The sequence below is a fragment of the Nerophis ophidion genome, linkage group LG17 (assembly GCF_033978795.1).
Source record: "Nerophis ophidion isolate RoL-2023_Sa linkage group LG17, RoL_Noph_v1.0, whole genome shotgun sequence".
NCBI lineage: Eukaryota > Metazoa > Chordata > Actinopteri > Syngnathiformes > Syngnathidae > Nerophis > Nerophis ophidion.
The window spans coordinates 38304131-38329878 of record NC_084627.1 but is presented as its reverse complement, the minus strand read 5'-3'; the positions used below and the strand labels follow the sequence as shown (position 1 = coordinate 38329878).

At 41.6% G+C, this 25748-nt stretch overlaps 1 protein-coding gene across 5 annotated transcripts in view; it reads left to right on the top strand.

Annotated features, from left to right (window-relative positions):
* The window catches only part of whrna (whirlin a), a 289942-nt gene that overhangs the window by 166144 nt on the left and 98050 nt on the right, over positions 1 to 25748 (top strand). For all 5 annotated transcript variants that reach the window (XM_061876910.1, XM_061876907.1, XM_061876909.1 and 2 more), the window contains exon 4: positions 14205 to 14413. In XM_061876910.1, the coding sequence (XP_061732894.1) occupies positions 14205 to 14413 (209 nt within the window). The remainder of the gene's footprint in view (positions 1 to 14204; positions 14414 to 25748) is intronic.

Below are 25748 nucleotides of genomic sequence, written 5' to 3'. Positions count from 1 at the left end.
TAGTTCCTGGAGGGGAGTCAGGTCCTGCTTCATCTTCGCTTTGTGGTTCTCGGGTCAAAACAATATCTTTCTGTTGATTACAACACATGAAAGAAACATAACACCTTCATGTTGCTTCCCATCCTACACAGTGGAGTTTTGCAAGTCTTCTGCTTGGTAGGATTAAAGACCGCTTTTGTCTTCTCGCCGGGAACTCATGGCAACAGAAAGTTTTGTGATAATTTAGATACAATTATTCTATCAGATTTTTCATGTGTAAAACCAGTGAAGTTGGCACATTCTATAAATCGTACATAAAAACAAAATATAATGATTTGCAAATCCTTTTCAACCTATATTCAATTGAATGGACTGCAAAGACAAGATTTTTAATGTTCGAACTGTTAAATGTTATTTTTTGCAAATATTAGCTCATTTGGAATTCGATGCCTGCAACACGTTTCAAAAAAGCTGGCACAAGTGGCAAAAAAGACTGAGAAAGTTGAGGAATGCTCATCAAACACTTATTTGGAACAGGCTAATTGGGAAGGTGGGTGCCATTATTTTGGTATAAAAGCCGCTTCCATGAAATGTTCAGTCGTTCACAAACAAGAATGGGGCGAGGGTCACCACTTTGTGAACAAATGCGTGAGAAAATTGTACAACAGTTCAAAACCAACATTTTTCAATGAGCTTTTGCCAGGAATTTAGGGATTTCACCATCTACGGTCCGTATTATCATTAAAAGTTGCAGATAATCTGGAGAAATCACTGCACGTAAGTGGCTAAGCCCATGACCTTCGATCCCTCAGGCGGTACTGCATCAAAAACTGACATCAGTGTGTAAAGTATATCACTACATAGGCTCAGGAACACTTCAGAAAAAACACTGTCAGTAACTACAGTTTGTCGCTACATCTGTAAGTGCAAGTTAAAACTACTATTCAAAGCCAAAGCCATTTATCAACAACACCCAGAAACACAGTTGACTTCGCTGGGCCGAAGCTCATCTTCTGTGGTCTGACGAGTCCTCATTTCAAATTGTTTTTGGAAACTGTGGACCTTCTGTCCTCCGGAACAAAGAGGAAAAGAACCGTCCGGATTGTTAAAGGCGCAAAGTTCAAAAGCCAGAATCTGTGATGGTATGGGGTTGTATTAGTGCCCAAGGTATGGGTAACTTACACATCTGTGAAGGCACCACTAATGCTGAAAGGTACATACAGGTTTTGGAGCAACCTATCTTGCCATCTAAGCAACGTTATCATGGACGCCCCTGCTTATTTCAGCAAGACAATGCCAAGCCACATGTTACAACAGTGTGGCTTTGTAGTAAAAGAGTGCAGGTACTAGACTGTCCTGCCTGTAGTCCATACCTGTCTCCCATTGACAATGTGTGGCGCAATATGAAACCTAAAATACCACAACGGAGACCCCGGACTGTTGAACAACTTAAGCTGTACATCAAGCAGGAATGCGAAAGAATTCCACATGAAAATCTTCAAAAATTGGTCTCCTCAGTTCCCAAACGTTTACTGAGTGTTGTTAAATGGAAAGGCCATGTAACACAGTGGTAAAAATGCCCCTGTTGCTGCCATTAAATTGTAAGTTAATGATTATTTGAAAAAAAAAGATCTACTTCAAACATAAAATACCTGGTCCTTGCAGTATATTCAAATGAATATAGGTCTGTAATAACATCAAAAGGTTCAGAAGAAACAGAAGAAATCACTACACGTAATCAAATAATCATTGAATGCCCGTGACTTTGGATCCTTCAGGCGGTACTGCATCAAAAACCGACATCATTATGTAAAGGATATCACCACATGGGCTCAGGAACACTTCAGAAAACCACTGTCACTAACTACAGTTCATCGCTAAAATTCGTTAAAACTATGTGTGAAGGAGAAACACGGGCATGTCTGGATGACTCGTCTCCATAATTTCCAGGGGTTACCTCCGAGTTCCGAAACCGCTTTTTTATGAAGCTGGCTGTGGCGCGTTCTTTCTGATGTCACTTCCTGTGTGGGGCGCGGTCTTTCTGTCGTCACTTCCTCTCCGAACTCAGTTTGTAAACGATCAACGAGTCCATACAAAGCTAAGAGCCTGAGATTCAAGAAATACACGGCGCACTTACCCGTGTAAAAAATTGTCCGGGGAGGGGGACCTCAAACGATAGTTTAGTGTGGCTGAAACTGGGCTTAGGCTAAATAATAATTTGTTTAACGGGTTTTTGTGCTTAATGTAGACCAGGGGTCTCTAAATCAATTTAGCTGGGGGCCACTGGATGCAGAGTCTGGGTGAGGCTGGGCCGCAAGAAAAGATTCCTTAAGGAAAAATGTTGCATACTCCACAGCATGTGTAGTTGTATAGTGAAGTTTCAAATTGTATTCCTTGTGCACCGCAACTTTCTCTGTGCAAACAAGACACGTCGGGGTCGCCGATGTGCTCAACAAAGAAATATTGCATCTCCCACTTTTCCTGAAATTGTCTTTGCACATCATTAACCTTTCTCTTCACTGCAGGCTTTGAAAAAGACTTGTTTGGGGTTGTGGAATATATTTGTTTTTAGCCGACGCAGGAAGAATAATGTTATTTCCGCAATGTGTGTCGTTCCGCTTTTCCTCCTTACAGCAACACGGCGGGCGGCGGATAATAGCCGGGAAAGTACCTGGATAGCAAGCGCAAAAAAGTGTTATCCGGGCGTCCTATAGAAATATATGTAGTGTTCATTGTCTGAGGCAATGCAAATTAAACAATAAAACAAACAACGGTTTGAATTGGTCCAGGTTATCAGGGACGGCTATTACTGACAGACAGGTGTCGCAGTGTGACTGCAGCCAGGCATGTAAGAAAACCCTCGTCTCCATGGCAACGTCTCTGTCGCTTTCACTCATTTGCCGCTTTTCCACTAACGCAGGGGTAGGCAACCCAAAACGTTGATTTAGGCATTTAGGACCCAAATAACACAACGCTGTCGAGCGCCATTCATATAAAACTTGCGGGCCGAACTAACATTAAACTTTCATATTTAGGTGGGGGCCGCGGTCCACGTGTTTGAGACCCCTGGTGTAGACATAGCCCAAAACACATGTACGTGGATCTGAATACATGCAATGTATTGTGTGTTCCTGCTACTCAGCACAACTTGACCTGGTCTCAGGATTCATAGATTTAGTGACATCGCTCTCATATTAAAAATCCTCCCGTATAAAAGCAATACAGGCGAGGAGTGGCGGAAGACACGTAAGTAGATTCATTTATTTATTTCAGGACAGAGGCAATTAAAGTGATAAAACACAGAATATGATTTGTCATGTAACACCTCCAATGATTCATTTTATTTGCATTCCAATTGACTTGTAAAAGAGAATCATTTCTGGGACTGCGTCGGCGTGATTGGGAGAGTGGTGTGCCAGCAACCTGAGGGTTCCTGGTTCGATCCCCAATTTCTACCAACCTCGTCAAGTCCATTGCGTCCTTGAGCAAGACACTTCACCCTTGCTCCTGATGGGTCGGGGTTAGGGCCTTGCATGGCAGCTCCCGCCATCAGCGTGTGAATGGGTGAATGTGAAATAGTGTCAAAGCGGTTTGAGTACCTTGAAGGTAGAAAAGCGCTATACAAATATACCCCATTTACCATATCCTTTCAGGATTTGAAAGGCAAACAGTAATAATAATTTTACACATAGTGTTGTAACTAGAGATGTCCGATTTTTTGTCGATATCCGGTATTTTGATATTGTCCAACTCCGATATCAACCGATACCGATATATACAGTCTCGGAATTAACACATTATTATGCCTAATTTTGTTGTGATGCCCCGCTGGATGCATTAAACAATCTAACAAGGTTTTCCAAAATAAATCAACTCAAGTTATGGAAAAAAATGTCAACATGGCACTGCCATATTTATTATTGAAGTCACAAAGTGCATTATTTTTTTTAACATGCCTCAAAACAGCAGCTTGGAATTTGGGACATGCTCTCCCTGAGAGAGCATGGGGAGGTTGAGTTGGGTGGGGTTAGAGGGTAGCGAGGGGTGAATATTGTAGCGTCCCGGAAGAGTTAGTGCTGCAAGGATTTCTGGGTATTCATTCTGTTGTGTTAATGTTGTCTTACGGTGCGGATGTTCTCCCAAAATGTGTTTGTCATTCTTGTTTGGTGTGGGTTCACATATTTGTAACAGTGTTAAAGTTGTTTATACGGCCACCTTCAGTGTGACCTGTATGGCTGTTGACCAAGTATGCGTTGCATTCATTTGTGTGTGTGTAAAAAGCCGTTGATATGATGTGACTGGGCCGGCACGCAAAGGCAGTCCCTTTAAGTCCCGCCCCCAATATTGTTGTCTGGGTGGGTAGAAATCGGGAGAAATTCAGGAGAATGGTTGCCTCGGGAGTTTTTCGGTAGGGGCACTGAAATTCGGGAGTCTTCCGGAAAAATCGGAAGGGTTGGCAAGTATGACTGGGTATATTTCTCCCTACATCCGTGTACCACTCCGTACAGCGGCGTTTTAAAAAATCCTAAATTTTACTTTTTGAAACCGATACCGATAATTTTTGACATTACATTTTAAAGCATTTATCGGCCGATAATATCTGCAGTCCGATATTAGCAATCCACAGCCTGGCGCACTTAATGTGAACATGATAGAAAAGTGTCAGGAAAGTGTGCACATTTTTCTGTTGTCTGGATCAGTGGTTCTCAAATGGGGGTACGCGTACCCCTGGGGGTACTTGAAAGTATGCCAAGGGGTACGTGAGATTTAAAAAAAATATTCTAAAAATAGCAAGAATTCAAAAATCCTTTATAAATATATTTATTGAATAATACTTCAACAAAATATGAACTGTGAAAAGAAATGCAACAATGCAATATTCAGTGTTGACAGCTACATTTTTTGTGGACATGTTCCATAAATATTGATGTTAAAGATTTCTTTATTGTGAAGAAATGTTTGGAATTAAGTTCACGAATCCAGATGGATTCATGCACTTTAAGTTGATGACGTGACATTGTTGAAAAAAATATTCTAAAAATAGCAACAATTCAAAAATCCATTATAAATATATTCAACAAAATATGAATGTAAGTTCATAAACTGTGGAAAAAAAATTCAACAATGCAATATTCAGTGTTGACAGCTAGATTTTTTTTGATAAATATTGATGTTAAAGATTTCTTTTTTTGTGAAGAAATGTTTAGAATTAAATTCATTTATCCAGATGGATCTCTATTACAATCCCCAAAGAGGGCACTTTAAGTTGATGATTACTTCTATGTGTAGAAATCTTTATTTATAATTGAATCACTTGTTTATTTTTCAACAAGTTTTTAGTTGTTTTTTTTTTTTTCCAAATAGTTCAAGAAAGACAACTACAAATTAGCACTATTTTGCACTGATAAACAATTTAATAAATCAGAAACTGATGACATAGTGTTGTATTTTACTTCTTTATCTCTTATTTTCAACCAAAAATGCTTTGCTCTGATTAGGGGGTACTTGAATTAAAAAAAATTTCACAGGGGGTAAATCACTGAAAAAAGGTTGAGAACCACTGGTCTAGATTGTGATTCAGAAAAAATGTTACAGATGATATATCCTTCTTGCTAATTCAACATATCACACGCAAGTAGGAGTCTATGGTAGAAGCCTTGTATGCACGCAAAAATCTCATTTAAAGGCCTACTGAAATGAGATTTTCATATTTAAACGGGGATAGCAGGTCCATTCTTTGTGTCATACTTGATCATTTCGCGATATTGCCATTATTTTGCTGAAAGGATTTAGTAGAGAACATCCACGATAAAGTTCTCACAACTTTTGGTCGCTAACAGAAAAGCCCTGCCTTTACCGGAAGTAGCAGACGATGACGTCACCGGTTGATGGCTCCTCACATATTCACATTGTTTTTAATGGGAGCCTCCAACAAAAAGTGCTATTCGGACCGAGAAAACGACAATTTCCCCATTAATTTGAGCGAGGATGAAAGATTCGTGTTTGACGATATTGATTGTGATGGACTAGAAAAAAAACAAAAAAAAAACAAGTTCGGAAAAAAAAAAAGGCGATTGCATTGGGACGGATTCAGATGTTTTTAGACACATTTACTAGGATAATTCTGGGAGATCCCTTATCTTTCTACTGTGTTGCTAGTGTTTTAGTGAGTTTAATAGTACCTGATAGTCGGAGGTGTGTGTCCACGGGTGTCTTGACGCCAGTGTCTCAGGGAAGTCGACGACAGCTTTATGGACGGCGCAAGCTCAGCTGATCTTTGGTAAGAAGCGACTTCTTACCACAATTTTCTTTCTGAAAACTGCTGGTTGACATGCGGTCGGAATCCATGTTTGCAGTGATCCATAGTAAAGTTTCACCTGCGTGAATTTTAAACAAGGAATCACTGTGTGTTTGTGTGGCTAAAGGATAAAGCTTCCCAACTCCATCTTTCTACTTTGACTTCTCCAAAATCAATTGAACAAATTGCAAAAGATTCGGCAACACAGATCTCTAAAATACTGTGTAATTATGCGGTTAAAGCAGATGACTTTTAGCTGTGTGTGTGCGCAGCGCTCATATTTCTTAACAGCCCGTGACGTCACGCGTACACGTCATCATTACGCGACGTTTTCAAGAAGAAACTTCCGGAAAATTTAACATTGCAATTTAGTAAACTAAACCGGCCGTATTGGCATGTGTTGCAATGTTAATATTTCATCATTGATATATAAACTATCAGACTGCGTTGTGGGTAGTAGTGGGTTTCAGTAGGCCTTTAAATAATGCGGTCTGCACCATTTTCCAATTGCAAAGACATTGTTAGTAGATCACCTGCAACACGTCCAGTCTTGAGTACACGCTATTTCATTTTTTTGCATTCTTGTTTGGTGTGGGTTTGGTGTATCGTGTTGAATATTGTAGAGTTACACTGTTTGGTGCAGAGATTGACCGCAGAAAATGAAACGCTTGTGACTCAGACCAGGGCTCATCTCTTCTTGAATAGAAGCTTAATGAGAGAGAGGAGTAGGAAATGGAGGAGCGAATAATGAGGAGAGAAAGGAATAGGCAAAGCAATAGACGTAGGAAGTGAAATACAGCAGTAATACAGACCTAATCTCAAGGTATCAAGCCGTACAGTCGGTGTGTCTATTTTTAGTTGTTTCTCACAGACGTGTGGATGCCGGGAGAGGATTTTTCCACAATGGCAAAGGAAGAAACTGTTTTGACTCCGGTAAATCTATCTGATATAAAAAGTAACATATTTTCTTGAATTGCCGCCAGGGCGCTAATTAATTTAAAAAATATTTTCCCCTCCTGCGCTTACCAAAGGCATGCGGTAAAAGTAAGCATGCGCTAATTATTTTAAAACCTCTTCTCACTCCGGCACTTACCAAAGGCATGCAGTAAAAATTTGAGTGTGATGTAAGCTTGGACCTTAAATCCTACTGAATAGCTCTTAATCTTCTTCCCTTTATGCGAGTTCAAATTACCGGTATTGAAATCAGCCTCCTCCATTTTGAAAATAATGACAGGGGAAGTGTCACTCGTGACGTCACGAGTTTGACCAGGCGGTAATTCTAAGCATGCGCTAATTATTTTGGGAAGCGAGTTTGACCCGGCAGTAAGTTCTATTTTGGTTTCTTCTGACCACATGACATTCTCCCAATCCTCTGCTGTATCATCCATGTATCCATTTTGGTTTAAACTCAACTCGTCGTGTTTGGAGGAAGAAGAATACTGAGTTGCATCCCAAGAACACCATACCTACTGTGAAGCATGGGGGTGGAAACATCATGATTTGGGGCTGTTTTCTGCTAAGGGGACAGGACGATTGATCCGTGTCATGGCCCCATTCATTGATTCCTTAACCGAATCAATCGTCCTGTCCCCTTAGCAGAAAAACAGCCCCAAAGCATGATGTTTCCACCCCCATGCTTCACAGTGGGTATGGTGTTCTTGGGATGCAATTCAGTATTCTTCTTCCTCCAAACAGGACAAGTTGAGTTTATACCAAAATGGATACATGGATGATACAGCAGAGGATTGGGAGAATGTCATGTGGTCAGATGAAACCAAAATAGAACTTTTTGGTATAAACTCAACTTGTCGTGTTTGGAGGAAGAAGAATACTGAGTTGTATCCCAAGAACACCATACCTACTGTGAAGCATGGGGGTGGAAACATCATGCTTTGGGGCTGTTTTTCTGCTAAGGGGACAGGACGATTGATCCATGTCAAGGAAAGAATGAATGGGGCCATGTATCGTGAGATTTTGAGCCAAAACCTCCTTCCATCAGTGAGAGCTTTGAATGGTTGACCAAATACTTATTTTCCACCATAATTTACAAATAAATTCTTTAAAATTCCTACAATGTGAATTCCTGGATTTTTTTTTTCACATTCTGTCTCTCACAGTTGAATCAATCCAATCCAATCCACTTTATTTATATAGCACATTTAAACAACAGTAACGTTTCCAAAGTCCTGCACAGCCATGTTAAAAACAATATTAAAAAAAATATATATATATATATATTATGCTCCACCAATGACTGAGTAAAACAAAAAATAAATAAAAAAAAAACAATATAAAAACAAATATGATTAAAAACTATTTTAAAGGGTAAAATCAATTAAAACAGTAAAATACCTATGATGAAAATTACAGACCTCCGTCATCATTTTAAGTGGGAGAACTTGCACAAATACTTTTTTGCCCCACTGTATTTTGGTACCGGTAACAAAATATTGGTATGGGGACAACACCAGTAGCTCCTGAATGGTAATTGTTGTGTAGAAATTCCCACCTCTACACAACACTCACAGCTCCGGGGTCTTCTTACGCAATACTAAATATATTCACGGGTAATGAGCGTGATAATGTTTCTGTTTAGCATATTTTGTTGTTGTTGCACAGATCTAGAACAAGCCGCCTACGATCGTGTTTTTCAAATGTCTCTCATCCCTGACAGGAAAAAGCACCTTTGTGCTGTTGCTGCAGTGTGTGTGTGTGTGTGTGTGTCCTGCCTGCAATGTTACTTCTCAGCATTTCTCCATTGATCGATTGCATCTGTAAATACCCCTTTGCCTCCCTTTTGCATCTATAATCAAATGAACCACCCCCATTTTGTCGCGACTGGTGTCCCCTGCAGAAACAGAACGTGGATAATGGTCTCCAATTGTCCACTTCGAAGCTGCGGGACATTTATTTTTTGATTGTACTGTAACCTCCTTGCAAAGATTAATATGGGAAATTAATATTCAAAATGTGAGCCAATCTTTTGGTTAGAAAATCCTTGTTGATGTTTCTTTTAGTTGGACTTCAGAATAAATGACAAAAGAACCTTTGCACAAACACATAGCACGACATAGAAGGACTGTTTTTGTTTTTTTTTCAGGTCTAAGATCAGCAGTTAATTACTATTTAGAAAACAATTGACGACAACAATGTCCTTTTTTCGCAGTATGGAGGGTCATAAAATAATTTATCTTTGTCGGAATATAAAAGGTGGTTTGCGCCATCATGGAGTGTTTTAAGTCTCGTCTTAAGACCCACTTTTATTCTTTGGCTTTTAACACTACGTGAGTTGTGTGGTCCTCTGTTCTCCGTTGTCCTCTGTGTTTTTTATACACTTTGATTTCTATTTTACTGTTTTAATTGATTTTAACCTTTAAAATAGTTTTTAATTATATTTATTTTTATATTGTTTTTGTTGGTTTTATATTTATTTATTTTTTGTTTTTATTCAGTCATTGGTGGAGCATAATATATATATATATATATACTTTTTTTAAATTTATTTTATTTTATTTATTTATTTATTTTTTTTTACAATTGTTTTTAACATGGCTGTGCAGCACTTTGGAAACGTTATTGTTGTTTAAATGTGCTATATAAATAAAGTGGATTGGATTGAATCACCTCACCTTTGTATCACCTAAATATGTAATGATTGGAGATGTCCGATAATGTTTTTTTTTGCCGATACCCTGATATTGTCCTACTCTTAATTACCGATTCCGATATCAACCGATCCTGACATATACAGTTGTGGAATTAACACATTATCATGCCTAATTTTGTTGTGATGCCCCGCTGGATGCACTAAACAATGTAACAAGGTTTTCCGAATTAAAACAACTCAAATGAACCACCCCCGTTTTGTCGCGACTGGTGTCCCCTGCAGAAACAGAACTTGGATAATGGTCTCCAATTGTCGACTTCGAAGCTGCAGGACATTTATTTTTTGATTGTACTGTAACCTCCTTGCAAAGATCAATATGGGAAATTAATATTCAAAATGTGAGCCAATCTTTTGGTTAGAAAATCCTTGTTGATGTTTCTTTTAGTTGGACTTTAGAATAAATGACAAAAAAACCTTTGCACAAACACATAGCACGACATAGAAGGACCGTTTTTTGTTTATTTTTTAGGCCTAAGATCAGCAGTTAATTACTATTTAGAAAATAATTGACGACAACAATGTCCTTTTTTTTCAGTATGGAGGGTCATAAAATAATTTATCTTTGTCGAAATACAAAAGGTGGTTTGCGCCATCACCTCACCTTTGTATCACCTAAATATGTAATGATTGGAGATGTCCGATAATGTTTTTTTTGCCGATACCCTGATATTGTCCTACTCTTAATTACCGATTCCGATAGCAACCGATCCTGACATATACAGTTGTGGAATTAACACATTATTATGCCTAATTTTGTTGTGATGCCCCGCTGGATGTATTAAACAACGTAACAAGGTTTTCTAAAATTAATGGCACTAAAATATTTCTTATTGAAGTCACAAAGTGCATTTTTTTTTTTTTAACATGCCTCAAAACAGGAGCTTGGAATTTGGGACATGCTGTGAGAGCATGAGGAGGTTGAGGTGGGTGGGGTTGGGAAGGGGTGGGAGGGAGGAGGTATAGGGTAGCGGGGGGGGGGGTGTATATTGTAGTGTTGCGGAAGAGTTAGTGCTGCAAGGGTGTCTGGGTATTCTGTTGTGTTAATGTTGTGTTACGGTGCGGATGTTCTCCCGAAATGTGTTTGTCATTCTTGTTTGGTGTGGGTTCACATATTTGTAACAGTGTTAAAGTTGTTTATACCCTCATTCATTAGTGTGTGAAAAGCCGTAGATATTATGTGATCGGGCCGGCACGCAAAGGCTGTGTCTTTAAGGTTTATTGGCGCTCTGTACTTCTCCCTACGTCCGTGTACCACTCCATACAGCGGCGTTTTAAAAAGTCCCAAATTTAACTTTTTGAAACCTATACCGATAATTTCCGATATTACATTTTAAAGCATTTATCGGCTGATAATATCGGCAGTCCGATATATCGGACATCTCTAGTAGTGATTGTATCATACTATTGGAGAAGTGGCCACTAACAAGTTGTTTTGGTGTCAAAACCTATTGGTATGGTCGTTTATCAGCCACCTTGGGTCACAACAACCAGATTGTGACCAGAAATAGTGCAGCAGAGAAGTGCACAATAAGCAACCAGACACTGGAAACATTGGGAAAGCTATGCAGCATGTTTAGTTCAATGCAAAATGATCCAGTTCAGTCCAGAGAGGGCTAGCGTAAGAAGAATCCTGATTGGCAAACAGAGACAGGTTTGTCGTGATTGCCAATCTGAGACAGGTGAATGAGCCAGAGTTCGGACTAGGATTGTCCCAAAACCAATATTTTGGTACCGGTACGAAAGTGTATTTCGATAGTTTTCGATACCGTTTGATACTTTTCTAAAAAAAAGGGCACCACAAAAAATGACATTATTGGCTTTATTTAAACAAAAAATCTTACGGTACATTTAACATATGTTTGTTATCGCAATCTAAGAAAAATGTTGTCCTTAAATAAAATAGTGAACATATAGAACAACTTGTCTTTTAGTAGTAAGTAAGTAAACAAAGGCTCCTAATTTAGTCTGCTGACATATGCAGTAACATATTGTGTCATTTTCCATTCTATTATTTAGTCGATTATATGAGGGACAAGATGTAAAAATGAATTATTAATCCATTTTTTCATTTACTGTTAATATCTGCTTACTCTCCATTTAAACATGTTCTATCTCCACTTCTGGTAAAATCTAATAATCACTTATTATTTTGTTCTTCGGATAATTTACATTAGTTTTGGATGATTCCACAAATGTTGGTATCGAACCGATACCAAGTAGTTACAGGATCATACATTGGTCATATTCAAAGTCCTCATGCGTCCAGGGACATATTTCCTGAGTTTATAGACATAATATGAATTAAAAGGAAAAAAATATTTTTGTGACAATAAAAAATATCGATATAATTATAGTAGTATCAAATAGATATGCTATTGTACTTGATATAATTTCAGAGGATGTTAGGTGTGAATCCACCCATGCCGTTTGTTTACATTCAGGTGCACTAGTACCGTTTTTGATTCATTAGAACCCCGATACTATACTAGCACCGGTATACCGTACAACCCTAGTTCAGACTAAAGAAGTGTTGAAAAATGGAGGAAATCCTGAAGTGGGAAAAAAATAGGAGTACGGAAGTACGGGAAGTCCTGTGGGGAGTGCTCAGCGACTATGGGGTATCGGACTGTCTGATTGTGGTGGTCCGCTCCCTGTACAGTCAGTGTCAGAGCTTGGTCCGCATTGCCGGCAGTAAGTCAGACACGTTTCCGGTGAGGGTTGGACTCCGCCAAGGCTGCCCTTTGTCACCGATTCTGTTCGTAACTTTTATGGACAAAATTTCTAGGCGCAGTCAAGGCGTTGAGGGGATCCGGTCAGATGATGTGGTCATGATGGCTTCATCTGGCCAGGATCTTCAACTCTCACTGGATCGGTTCGCAGACTGTGAAGCAACTGGGATGAGTCCATGGTTTTTGCCCGGAAAAGGGTGGAGTGCCATCTACGGGTTGGGGAGGAGACCTTGCCCCAAGTGGAGGAGTTCAAGTACCTCGGAGTCCAGTTCACGACTGAGGGAAGAGTGGATCGTGAGATCGAGAGGCGGATCGCTGCGGCGTCTTCAGTAATGCGAAAGCTGTATCGATCCGTTGTGGTGAAGAAGGAGCTGAGCCGCAAGGCAGAGCTCTCAATTTACCGGTCGATCTACGTTCCCATCCTCACCTATGGTCATGAGCTTTGGGTTATGACCGAAAGGACAAGATCACGTGTACTAGCGGCCGAAATGGGACTGGGATGGGGATCAGAACCTCCAAATCCGAGTCCATGGTTCTCGCCCGGAAAAGGGTAGAGTGCCATCTCCGAGTTGGGAAGGAGACCCTGCCCAAAGTGGAGGAGTTCAAGTACCTCGGGGTCTTGTTCACGAGTGAGGGAAGAGTGGATCGTGAGATCGACAGGCGGATCGGTGCGGCGTTTTCAGTAATGCGAACGCTGTATCGATCCGTTGTGGTGAAGAAGGAGCTGAGCCGCAAGGCAAAGCTCTCAATTTACCGGTCGAGCTATGTTCCCATCCTTACCTATGGTCACGAATTTTGGGTTATGATCGAAAGGACAACATCGCGGGTACAAGAGGTCGAAATTAGTTATGAGTTTCCTCCGCCAGGTGGCGAAATCTCCCTTAGAGATAGAGTGAGAAGCTCTGTCCTCCAGGACAAGTTCAAAGTAAAGCCCGTGCTCCTCCACATCGAGAGGAGCCAGATGAGGTGGTTCAGCCATCTGGTCAGGATGCCACCTGAACGCCTCCCTAGGCACGGCCGACCGGTAGGAGGCCACGGGGAAGACCCAGCAAACATTGGGAAGACTATGTCTCCCGGCTGGCCTGGAAACACCTTGGGATCCCCAGGGAGGAGCTGGGCGAAGTGGCTGGGGAGAGGGAAGTCTGGGCCTCTCTGCTTAGGGTGCTGCCCTCGCGACGGGACCTTGGATAAGCGGAAGAAGATGGATGGATGAACTCGAAAATAGAACAAAATCCAAAAACTACTACTAACTGTCATATGAGCTCATGCGGTGTGTTTCTTGATTTTAGCCTTTCTGGGAAAGCAAATATAAAAGTGTTATTAAACTGTTTTTTGATAGGTATACAGCCAACCTAGGACCAGGTGTTACTGAAAATGAACAACCAGCTAATTATCTCAATGACCTCTACTCCCTCCATCCTCTCCGTGACCGTCGATCTCCGTACCCCCTACGCATGTTACATGTCTGTCTGGTCCCGTCTTGCAGTCTTGCCCCTCCGCCACTCCTTTCTGTTGCTTGCCACACCCACAGGTCGGCGATCAGATCCTGGAAGTGAACGGTCAAAGCTTCCTAAACATCCCTCACGACGAAGCCGTCAGAGTGCTGAAGTCCTCGAAACACCTGATGATGACGGTGAAAGACGTGGGCCGCCTGCCTCACGCCAGGACGGTAATTGGTGAAACTAAGTGGATCGCCAGCTCCCAGATTGCAGAAAGCTCAGCAAACAGCAGCATGAAAAGGTGAGTTTTATACTCCCTTGTTATTGATATCTCCATTAAGGATGGACGTTTGATTACTTTTCTATTTCTATGACTCGGGGGGGAAAAATGACTAAATCAACAACCATTAATATCCTGGGGGTTTTTTTCCACTGAAATGCCTGAAAAATCCATACTAAAAGTGAAGCAAAGCTATCCTTGAACCTTTGGAGTCAAAGCATGGTTCTTTTGAAAAAAATCTAATATTTTTAGTCTAAATGGTGAAGGAACTGAGAAATAGGAGTTTAAATGCACGGATGCGGAAGCTCTCCTAGTGGGTCCTCTTGACCACCAAGCATCTCCAGGCGTGCCCGGAGCAATGTTCTCAGGTTGCTTTTCAGCAGTAGTCAGTTGGTCTCTCGCTCGCGCTCTTGCTCCAGCTCCAACAACCTCTTTCCTCCCGGTTTGCTGCTTATACAGAGTGACGGGCATTAGATAACAAGGCCCAAATGGGCCATCTACGCACCTGTCGCTGACTTAAAGGCCGGTCCTGGCACACCCTGCTTCGCTGCAGGCCCGCAGGCCACGCCCCCCCCCTCCACAACGGAAAAAGGAATTTGTGTTAAATTGACTATATGTTTTTCAGAAATGTGTATGGATGGGTAACAAATTCAGTACTTTTATAGGTCCATCCATCCATCCATCCATCATCTTCCGCTTATCCGAGGTCGGGTCGCGGGGGCAGCAGCCTAAGCAGGGAAGCCCAGACTTCCCTCTCCCCAGCCACTTCGTCTAGTTCTTCCCGGGGGATCCCGAGGTGTTCCCAGGCCAGCCGGGAGACATAGTCTTCCCAACGTGTCCTGGGTCATCCCCGTGGCCTCGTACCGGTTGGACGTGCCCTAAACACATCCCTAGGGAGGCGTTCGGGTGGCATCCTGACCAGATGCCCGAGCCACCTCATCTGGCTCCTCTCGTTGTGGAGGAGCAGCGGCTTTACTTTGAGTTCCTCCCGGATGGCAGAGCTTCTCACCCTATCTCTAAGGGAGAGCCCCGCCACCCGGCGGAAGAAACTCATTTCGGCCGCTTGTACCCGTGATCTTATCCTTTCGGTCATGACCCAAAGTTCATGACCATAGGTGAGGATGGGAACGTAGATCGACCGGTAAATTGAGAGCTTTGCCTTCCGGCTCAGCTCTTTCTTCACCACAACGGATCGGTACAACGTCCGCATTACTGAAGACGCCGCACCGATCCGCCTGTCGATCTCACGATCCACTCTTCCCTCACTCGTGAACAAGACTCCTAGGTACTTGAACTCCTCCACTTGGGGCAGGGTCTCCTCCCCAACCCGGAGATGGCACTCCACCCTTTTCCGGGCAAGAACCATGGACTCGGACTTGGAGGTGCTGATTCTCATTCCGGTCGCTTCACACTCGGCTGCGAACCGATCCAGTGAGAGCTGAAGATCCCGGCCCGATGAAGCCATCAGGACCACATCATCTGCAAAAAGCAGAGACCTACTTTTATAGGTACCAAACAAATTCCATTGGTACTAGTGGGTACCGATTCACATAGAACTAAACAGTACTAGGGTTTTGCGCTATACCGGTATTGGTACCAAAATGTATTTCGATACTTTTCGGTACTTTTCAAATAAAGGGGACCACAAATAAGTGCATTATTGGCTTTATTTTAACAAAAAATCTTAGGTTACATTAAATATATGTGTCTTATTGCAAATTGGTCCTTAAATAAAATAAAAACAAGACAACTTTTATTAGTAAGTAAACAAACAAAGGCTCCTTATTAGTCTGCTTACATATGAAGTAACATATTGAGTCATTTTCCATTCTATTATTTTGTAAACATTATTAAGAACAAATGGCATAAAATAAATTATTAATCTACTTTTTCATTTACTGTTAATATCTGCTTATTTTCTCTCTTTTGTTTTAGCTACACTTCTGTTAAAATCTAATAATTACTTATTCTTCTCTTGGTTGGATGCTTTACATTAGTTTGGGATGATACCACAAATTTGGGTATCAATCCGATACCAAGTAGTTACAGGATCATACATTGGTCATAACTTAAGTCCTCGTGTGTCCAGGGACGTATTCCCAGAGATTTTAAACATAATATAAATAAATTAAAAATGAAAGAAGGTTTTGTGATGCTAAAAATATGAGGGTAATCATGCTCTCACCTAGATACGTTATTGTACTTGGTATCATTCCAGTGGATGTCAGGTGTAGATCCACCCATTGTTTTTGTTTACATGAACTGCTACGGTGTGTAGTGAAGCATGTTTAGCTATTCCTCGTCCTGCAGGGATGATACTTGGAAGAAACGTACTTCATTTGTTGCCACGGAGGCGAGGATTAGCTAAAATACTGCCGATTGCGGATGGACTTTAGCCGCTAGCTCGCCATGTCTTAAAGCACCTCTTTCTGAGGGTGTTTCAGTGTTATAACTTCACCTTTATCGTCAGTTTTTAAAGGCCTACTGAAACCCACTACTACCCACCACACAGTCGGATAGTTTATATATCAATGATGAAATATTAACATTGCAACACATGCCAATACGGCCGGTTTAGATTACTAAATTACAATTTTAAATTTCCCAAAAAAGGGAATAAGCGGTAGAAAATGGATGGATGGATGGAATTTCCCGCGGAGTTTCCTCTTGAAAACGTCGCGGAATGATCAAGCGTATGATGACGTGTGTTTGTGACGTTATTGGTTGGAGGGGACATATTAGCTCAGCACCAAAGTTGTCTCTTTTCATCGTGCAATTACACAGTATTTTGGACATCTGTGTTGCTGAATCTTTTGCAATTTGTTCAATTAATAATGGAGACGTCAAAGAAGAATGCTGTTGGTGGAAAGCGGTGGATTGCAGCTGCCTTTAGCAACCGAAACACAGCCGGCGTTTCTTTGTTTGTTGTGAAGCTTTAACACAGAGCGGTCGAGCGAACATGTTTCTCTACATCAACCAGCACGTTTTTGGATGGGAAAATTGTGATATTAAGTCGCCTCTTACCGGAGACTTGTGTGGATTATGCAACCTCATCCTGCAGCTCAATAAGGCAGCTGTGATCTTGGCTCCTCGGCTTCTCTCAGAGAGACTGGCGTTCACCGCAGCCATCCGACTTTCAGGTATGACTTTATAATCTCGCTAAAATACTATTAACAGAATAAGCAGATAAGGGATTTTCCAGAATTATCCTAGTAAATGTGTCTATTTACATCTGAAATGCTCCCACTGCCGCCGCCTGGAGCCGTCGCCTTTTCTTTCTTTTTTTTTTAGTGCTTCACTCTAATTTTCCTCATCCACAAATCTTTCATCCTCGCTCAAATTAATGGGGAAATTGTCGTTTTCTCTGTCCGAATTGCTCTTACTGCTGGTGGCTCACATTATAAACTATGTGAGGATGTGAGAAGCCCTCACACCGGTGACGTCACGCATACATCGTCTGCTACTTCCGGCACAGGCAAGGCTTTTTTTATTAGCGACCAAAAGTTGCGAACTTTATCGTCAATGTTCTCTACTAAATCCTTTCAGCAAAAATATGGCAATATCGCGAAATGATCACGTATGACACATAGAATGGACCTGCTATCGCCGTTTGAATAAGAAAATCTCTTTTCAGTAGGCCTTTAAGCCAAAATGCGTCCGTTCTCCCTTTTCTGTCTACACACTGTGTCTGTTTATAAGTACTCTGTGATTGTGCGCTGTCGAACATGCTCCTCGACTCGTAAACCAGAGGCGGTATAGTACCGAATATGATTCATTAGCATCACGGGACTATACCAATACCGGTAAACCGTACAAACCTACTATCTATATCTTGTTGTTTGGGAACAGTGGTTAATGGTTATGTGCAGTAAATATTTTCATGAACTCAACTCACCTTTAGGTCCATCCATCCATCCATTTTCTACTGCTTGACGTTCCTAAATTAGTGTTGGACGTCTTTGATGAAGAGAGCAGTTAGGATTTTGGTTTACAGAGTAAACAACTAATAACTTATGGGCATTGTTTTCTCTAAGCGCATACATTGTGATGCTCGTGTCGCATGACGGCGATACTTGGCGGCGTTCCCAAGATGCAGAAAAGCCGAGGAGGCGACGTGCAGGAGAAAACTATTTAGTGTAATGACAAAAAAAAAAAAAAAAGACGCTTAGAAGGGCACCAACGCATAGGGAAGGCTATGCAAAATGTAAATTATATCTGACAGGCTGCAAATCCAGAAAATGGATTGCTGGAACACAGCAAAAAAAACAACTCACGGCATGAGGAAAAAAGCGTGCACATGAATAAGTATTAATTTAAGTCCCTGCAAAGAATGGTGGCCACGACCCAACTTAAATAGTCCTAATTAAAAACACAAAACAAGTCCAACTACAACCCCAGACTAACCCCCTCCCCCCACCACATACAATACGGAATGTAAATAATTCAATGTATATACTCTGATGATTAGCTTGTGTGATGACAGTACTATGCTGATAGTATATATTTGGTCACCTTTTCAGTCGACCCATAATAAATTCATAAAAGAACCAAACTTCAGGGACTAACAAGTTTTTCCTCCAATCACTCTATCTGACCACAGAACTTTCTCGAGAAGGTCTTATCCTTGTCAATGTGATGTCAGATGAAAGAAAAAATCAACTGTTTGGCCACAATACCCATCAATATGTTTGGAGGAGAACACGTGAGGCCTTTAATCCCAGGAACACCATGCTTACCGTCAAGCATGGTGGTGGTAGTATCATGCTCTGGGCCTGTTTTGCCGCCAATGGAACTGGTGCTTTACAGAGAGTAAATGGGAGAATGAAAAATAGAGGATTACCTCCAAATTCTTCAGGACAACCCAAAATCATCAGCCAAGTAGTTGGGTCTTGGGCGCAGTTGGGTGTTCCAACAGGACAATGACCCCAAACACACCTCGAAAGTGGTAAAGGAATGGCTAAATCAGGCTAGAATTAAGGTTTTAGAATGGCCTTCCCAAAGTCCTGACTTAAACTTGTGGACAATGCTGAGGAAACAAGTCCGTGTGTCATGATCTGTGGTCTGGATCAAGTTTTTGTTGTTTTCTGTTAGTTTTAAGGTTCCATTAGTTCCTGTTTTTGTGCACCCTTGTTTGTTTTAGTTTCCATGGCGACTTATTAGTTTCACCTGCCTCTCGTGTTCGGGACACGCACCTGCTTTAATCAAAAGAACATTACAAACCCCGTTTCCATATGAGTTGGGAAATTGTGTTACATGTAAATATAAACGGAATACAATGATTTGCAAATCATTTTCAACCCATATTCAGTTGAATATGCTACAAAGACAAAAAGTTCAAACTGATAAACATTTTTTTTTTGTTGCAAATAATCATTAACTTTAGAATTTGATGCCAGCAACACGAGACAAAGAAATTGGGAAAGGTGGCAATAAATACTGATAAAGTTGAGGAATGCTCATCAAACACTTATTTGGAACAAATATTCGACATCGTGTCATCCGGACCAAAGGGGAAGCGAACCACCCAGACTGTTATCGAAGCAAAGTTTAAAAGCCAGCATTTGTGATGGTATGGGGGTGCATTAGTGCCCAAGGCATGGGTAACTTACACATCTGTGAAGGCACCATTAATGCTGAAAGGTACATACAGGTTTTCGAACAACATATGCTGCCATCTAAGAACCGTCTTTTTCACGGACGCCCCTGCTTATTTCAGCAAGACGATGCCAAGCCACATTCAACACGTGTTACAACAGGGTGTATTCCTAAAAAAAGAGTGCGGGTACTTTCCTTGCCCAGCTGCAGTCCAGACCTGTCTCCCATAGAAAATGTGTGGTGCATTATGTTTCATGCCACAGTTTAGTGAGGTTTCATGTCCTAAGTTTTTTCCTTAGCTTCTCGTGTGAATGGCACGCTTTTCTTTTGTCTTGGTTCCTGTCATTCCTGCTGTGTAGGATTAATTGATTATTAAATATGTTCGTACCTGCTACCCTTGTCCGGAAAAGTCAGTTTGCATCCCGGGAGAACAAACCTCGCGAAGCATAATAAATTCATAAAAGAACCAAACTTCATGAATGTTTTTGGTGACCAACAACTGTGTCCTCCAATCACTCTATCACAAAAAAGTAAGAGTTGGACAAATTATTAGAAACTCAAGACAGCTCTGACATTATGTTATTTACAAGTCTATGTAAACCTTTGATCGTGACTGTATATATATATACTGTATGTACATATATATATATATACATACCATAGTAAACATTATTGTAAGGTTACTGTATATGTATGTCATAACTTAAAGGGGAACATTATCACAATTTCAAAAGGGTTAAAAACAATAAAAATCAGTTCCCAGATGCTTGTTGTATTTTTTGAAGTTTTTTTCAAAATTTTACCGGTCTCCGAATATCCCTAAAAAAAGCTTTAAAGTGCTTGATTTTTGCTATTTGCGATGCGACTATCCATTTCTCTGTGACGTCTTACAGTGCTGCCAATGTAAACAAACAATGGCGAATAGCACAGCAAGATATAGTGACATTAGCTCGGATTCAGACTCGGATTCAGACTCGGATTCAGACTCGGATTTCAGCGGCTTAAGCGATTCAACAGATTACGCATGTATTGAAACGAATGGTTGGAGTATGAAAGTATTGAAGAAGAAACTGAAGCTATTGAGCGAATAGCTATTGACGCTATTCACAGCCATAGCATGGCCGAATAGCTGCGTTAGCATCGCCGGTAAAATGTGCGGACCAAACGATCAGGACTTTCGCATCTCATGACACTGGAGCAACTTAAATCCGTCGATTGGTAAGTGTTTTTTTCGCATTAAATGTGGGTGGAAGGAAACGTAATATAGTTGCAAATGCATCTGCAGGTTATCCATACATCTCTGTGCCATGTCTGCTTTAGCACCGCCGGTAAATAGCATGTTAGCATCGATTAGCGTAGCATGTTAGCATCGATTGGCTGGCAGTCAACATCAACAAAACTCACCTTTGTGATTACTGTGACGTTATCGTTGCAAATGCATCTGCAGGTTATCCATACATCTCTGTGCCATGTCTGCTTTAGCACCGCCGGTAAATAGCATGTTAGCGTCGATTAGCGTAGCATGTTAGCATCGATTAGCTGGCAGTCACGCCGCGACCAAATATGTCTGATTAGCACATAAGTAAACATCTACAAAACTCACCTTTGTGATTTCGTTGACTTTATCGTTGCAAATGCATCTGCAGGTTTTCCATACATCTCTGTGCCATGTCTGTCATCGCCGGTAAAATGTGGAGACACTCTGGCACATTCAATGGGGGTCTGGCGGCAGACACTTTCGCATCTTCGGGCCAGTGGTGCAACTTGAATCCCTCCCTGTTAGTGTTGTTACACCCTCCGACAACATAACCAACGAGGCATGATGTTTCCAAGGTTCCAAAAAATACTCGAAAAAACGGAAAATAACAAAGCTGAGACCCAATGTTTACAATGTGTTGAAAATGAAAATGGCGGCTGTATTACCTCGGCGACGTCACATTCTGACATCATCGCCTCCAGAGCGATAAACAGAAAGGCGTTTAATTCGCCAAAATTCACCCATTTATAGTTCGGAAATCGGTTAAAAAAATATATGGTATTTTTTCTGCACCATCAAGGTGTATATTGACGTTTACATAGGTCTGGTGATAATGTTCCCCTTTAAGCTGCATAAGCTAGTTACCTCTAAAAGAAGTACATTAACGTTGGCGCTTATAATAACAGTATTGCTAATACTTGGTTAATATTCAGGTCACGAAATGTAAATGGAGTATTGCTGTTGGTTTTGGATGGGTTTTTTTTTAGTGGGATTTATAATCATAATAGACGCAATGACTCCCATTAGCGACCCTTTCTCAGTGGCCTTGTGGTTAGAGTGTCCGCCCTGAGATCTGAAAACCCGGCCGAGTCATACCAAAGACTATAAAAATGGGACCAATTACCTCCCTGCTTGGCACTCAGCATCAAGGGTTGCAATTGGGGGTTTAATCACCAAAATGAATCCCGGGCGCGGCCACACATGCTACTCAATGCTCCCCTCACCTCCCAGGGGGTGAGGGTGATGGTTCGAATGTGTGTGTGTGTGAGACAATCATTGGTACTTTCACTTTCACTTTCACATTATATTTAGCGTTTATTCATTTGTGATCAGACACCCTTCTCTCTCATAGGTCTCACAGCCTTTCTGCAGAAAACAAAGTTGATAAAAATGTTTTTAAAAAGACCACAACTCAACAAGCAGATTTAGTTAGAGATAAAGTATAAGTCATGAAAACGCATCTCGTCCCGGTGCTCCAATTTCCAAAGCAAATAAGGACAGAAAAGATGTTCAGCATTTTTGCTTGATAAGCAGTAAATGTGGAGACTCTCCCCTGAGTTATTACTTTGCTTATACAAGAGACAGATGGCTCGTCTCTATATCCATCTATTTGTTTTCATAGGAATACTTTTTTGTGAGTTCGGGAACTAAAACACTCCGGAGAAACTTGTCTCCCAATGAAGAAGAAATACATGCAGGATCATAGCCCAGTGGTTCTCAACCTTTTTTTCAGTGATGTACCCCCTGTGAACATTTTTTGAATTCAAGTACCCCCTAATCAGAGCAAAGCATTTTTGGTTGGAAAAAAAGAGATAAAGAAGTAAAATACAGCACTATGTCATCAGTTTCTGATTTATTAAATTGTATAACAGTGCAAAATATTGCTCATTTGTAGCGCTCTTTCTTAAACCATTTGGAAAAAATAGATATAAAAATAATTAAAAACTTGTTGAAAAATAAACAAGTGATTCAATTATAAATAAAGATTTTTACACATAGAAGTAAATAAATAAATGATAAATTGGTTGTACTTGTATAGCGATTTTCTACCTTCAAGGTACTCAAAGCGCTTTGACACTACTTCCACATTTACCCTTCCACACACTGATGGCGGGAGCTGCCATGCAAGGCGCTAACCAGCACCCATCAGGAGCAAGGGTGAAGTGTCTTGCTCAGGACACAACGGACGTGACGAGGTTGGTGCTAGGTGCGGATTGAACCAGGGACCCTCGGGTTGCGCACGGCCACTCTCTCACTGCGCCAATTATGCCTCATTTGTAGCTATATTTGCATCCAGCCTTTCCCTCCACCCCCATTTAATGCCAAACAAACACATACCAATCGTCGGTTAAAGGCGATTGCCGTATTCGTCCGCGCTTCCTCCCGTGCCGCTGTCTGTCGTGATATGGCTCAAAAGCTTGTTTCTTCTTTAATTTCATTTTTGGTACCTGCCTCCACACTCCAACCATCCGTTTCAATACATACGTAATCTGTTGAATCGCTTACGGCGCTGAAATCCGAGTCTGAATCCGGTCTTCTATGCTATACCTTTCTGTGCTATCCGCCATGTATGTCTCTGGTGGCTTCACGCAGTGACGTCACAGGACAATAGACGGGTGGATGTAGTGATGGTGTAAATCAGGCACTTTGACGCCGTTTTTCGGGATATTGCGTGATGAGTAAAATTTTGAGAAAAACTTCGATAAATAAAACTGGGAACTGATATTTATTGGTTTTAACATTCATGAACTTAATTCTAAACATTTCTGCACAAAAAAATACATCTTTAACATCAATATTTATGGAACATGTCCACAAAAAAACTATCTGTCAACACTGAATATTGTGAAATATGTGAAATATATTCATATAACGCTTTTCTCTAGTGACTCAAAGCGCTTTACATAGTGAAACCCAATATCTAAGTTACATTTAAACCAGTGTGGCTGGCACTGGGAGCAGGTAGGTAAAGTGTCTTGCCCAAGGGCACAGCGGCAATGACTAGGATGGCGGAAGCGGGAATCGAACCTCCAACCCTCAAGTTGCTGGCACGGCCACTCTACCAACCGAGCTATGCCACTATTGCATTGTTGCATTTCTTTTCACGGTTTATGAACTTACATTCATATTTTGCCGAAGTATTATTTAATAAATATATTTGTAAACGGTTTCCTGCCGCCATCACGAGGGTTGCGTGGACCAAACAGGAACGACATCGCTTCGCACAGGTTTGACTCTTTCTTTTTCAATAAGTCGGTCGGAGTGTCGGTCGGTCGCTCTTTCAGCTCCACCTCCGCTGCTCGCGCCGGGCTCCTTTTCAGTCGCCGCGTCTTTCCTGTGCTGGTCTCGGTCGCTCCGTGGCTCTCCGAGGTTCTCGCTCGTCTGATCGCTCATCTGGTTGTCTCCTACCACTTCCGCGCCGAGTGTTCCTCCTTCACCCCTTTTATGCTGCAGCAGAAGATCATAGGATTGAGAACAGGTGTGTAGGCTGGCTGCAGCATCTCTCCGAGTGCGCCCCGCCTCTCCTCTCTGCTGCATGCTCCGCCTCCTGGCCTCCATCCCGGGTAGGACAGCCATCAATCAATCAATCAATGTTTACTTATATAGCCCTAAATCACTAGTGTCTCAAAGGGCTGCACAAACCACTACGACATCCTCGGTAGGCCCACATAAGGGCAAGGAAAACTCACACCAAGTGGGACGTCGGTGACAATGATGACTATGAGAACCTTGGAGAGGAGGAAAGCAATGGATGTCGAGCGGGTCTAACATGATACTGTGAAAGTTCAATCCATAATGGATCCAACACAGTCGCGAGAGTCCAGTCCAAAGCGGATCCAACACAGCAGCGAGAGTCCCGTTCACAGCGGAGCCAGCAGGAAACCATCCCAAGCGGAGGCGGATCAGCAGCGCAGATGTCCCCAGCCGATACACAGGCAAGCAGTACATGGCCACCGGATCGGAGCGGACCCCCTCCACAAGGGAGAGTGGGACATAGAAGAAAAAGAAAAGAAACGGCAGATCAACTGGTCTAAAAAGGGAGTCTATTTAAAGGCCAGAGTATACAAATGAGTTTTAAGGTGAGACTTAAAAGCTTCTACTGAGGTGGCATCTCGAACTGTTACCAGGAGGGCATTCCAGAGTACTGGAGCCCGAAATGTAAAAGCTCTATAGCCCGCAGACTTTTTTTGGGCTTTGGCAATCACTAATAAGCCGGAGTCCTTTGAACGCAGATTTCTTGCCGGGACATATGGTACAATACAATCGGCAAGATAGGATGGAGCTAGACCGTGTAGTATTTTATACGTAAGTAGTAAAACCTTAAAGTCACATCTTAAGTGCACAGGAAGCCAGTGCAGGTGAGCCAGTACAGGCCTAATGTGATCAAACTTTCTTGTTCTTGTCAAAAGTCTAGCAGCCGCATTTTGTACCAACTGTAATCTTTTAATGCTAGACATGGGGAGACCCGAAAATAATACGTTACAGTAATCGAGACGAGACGTA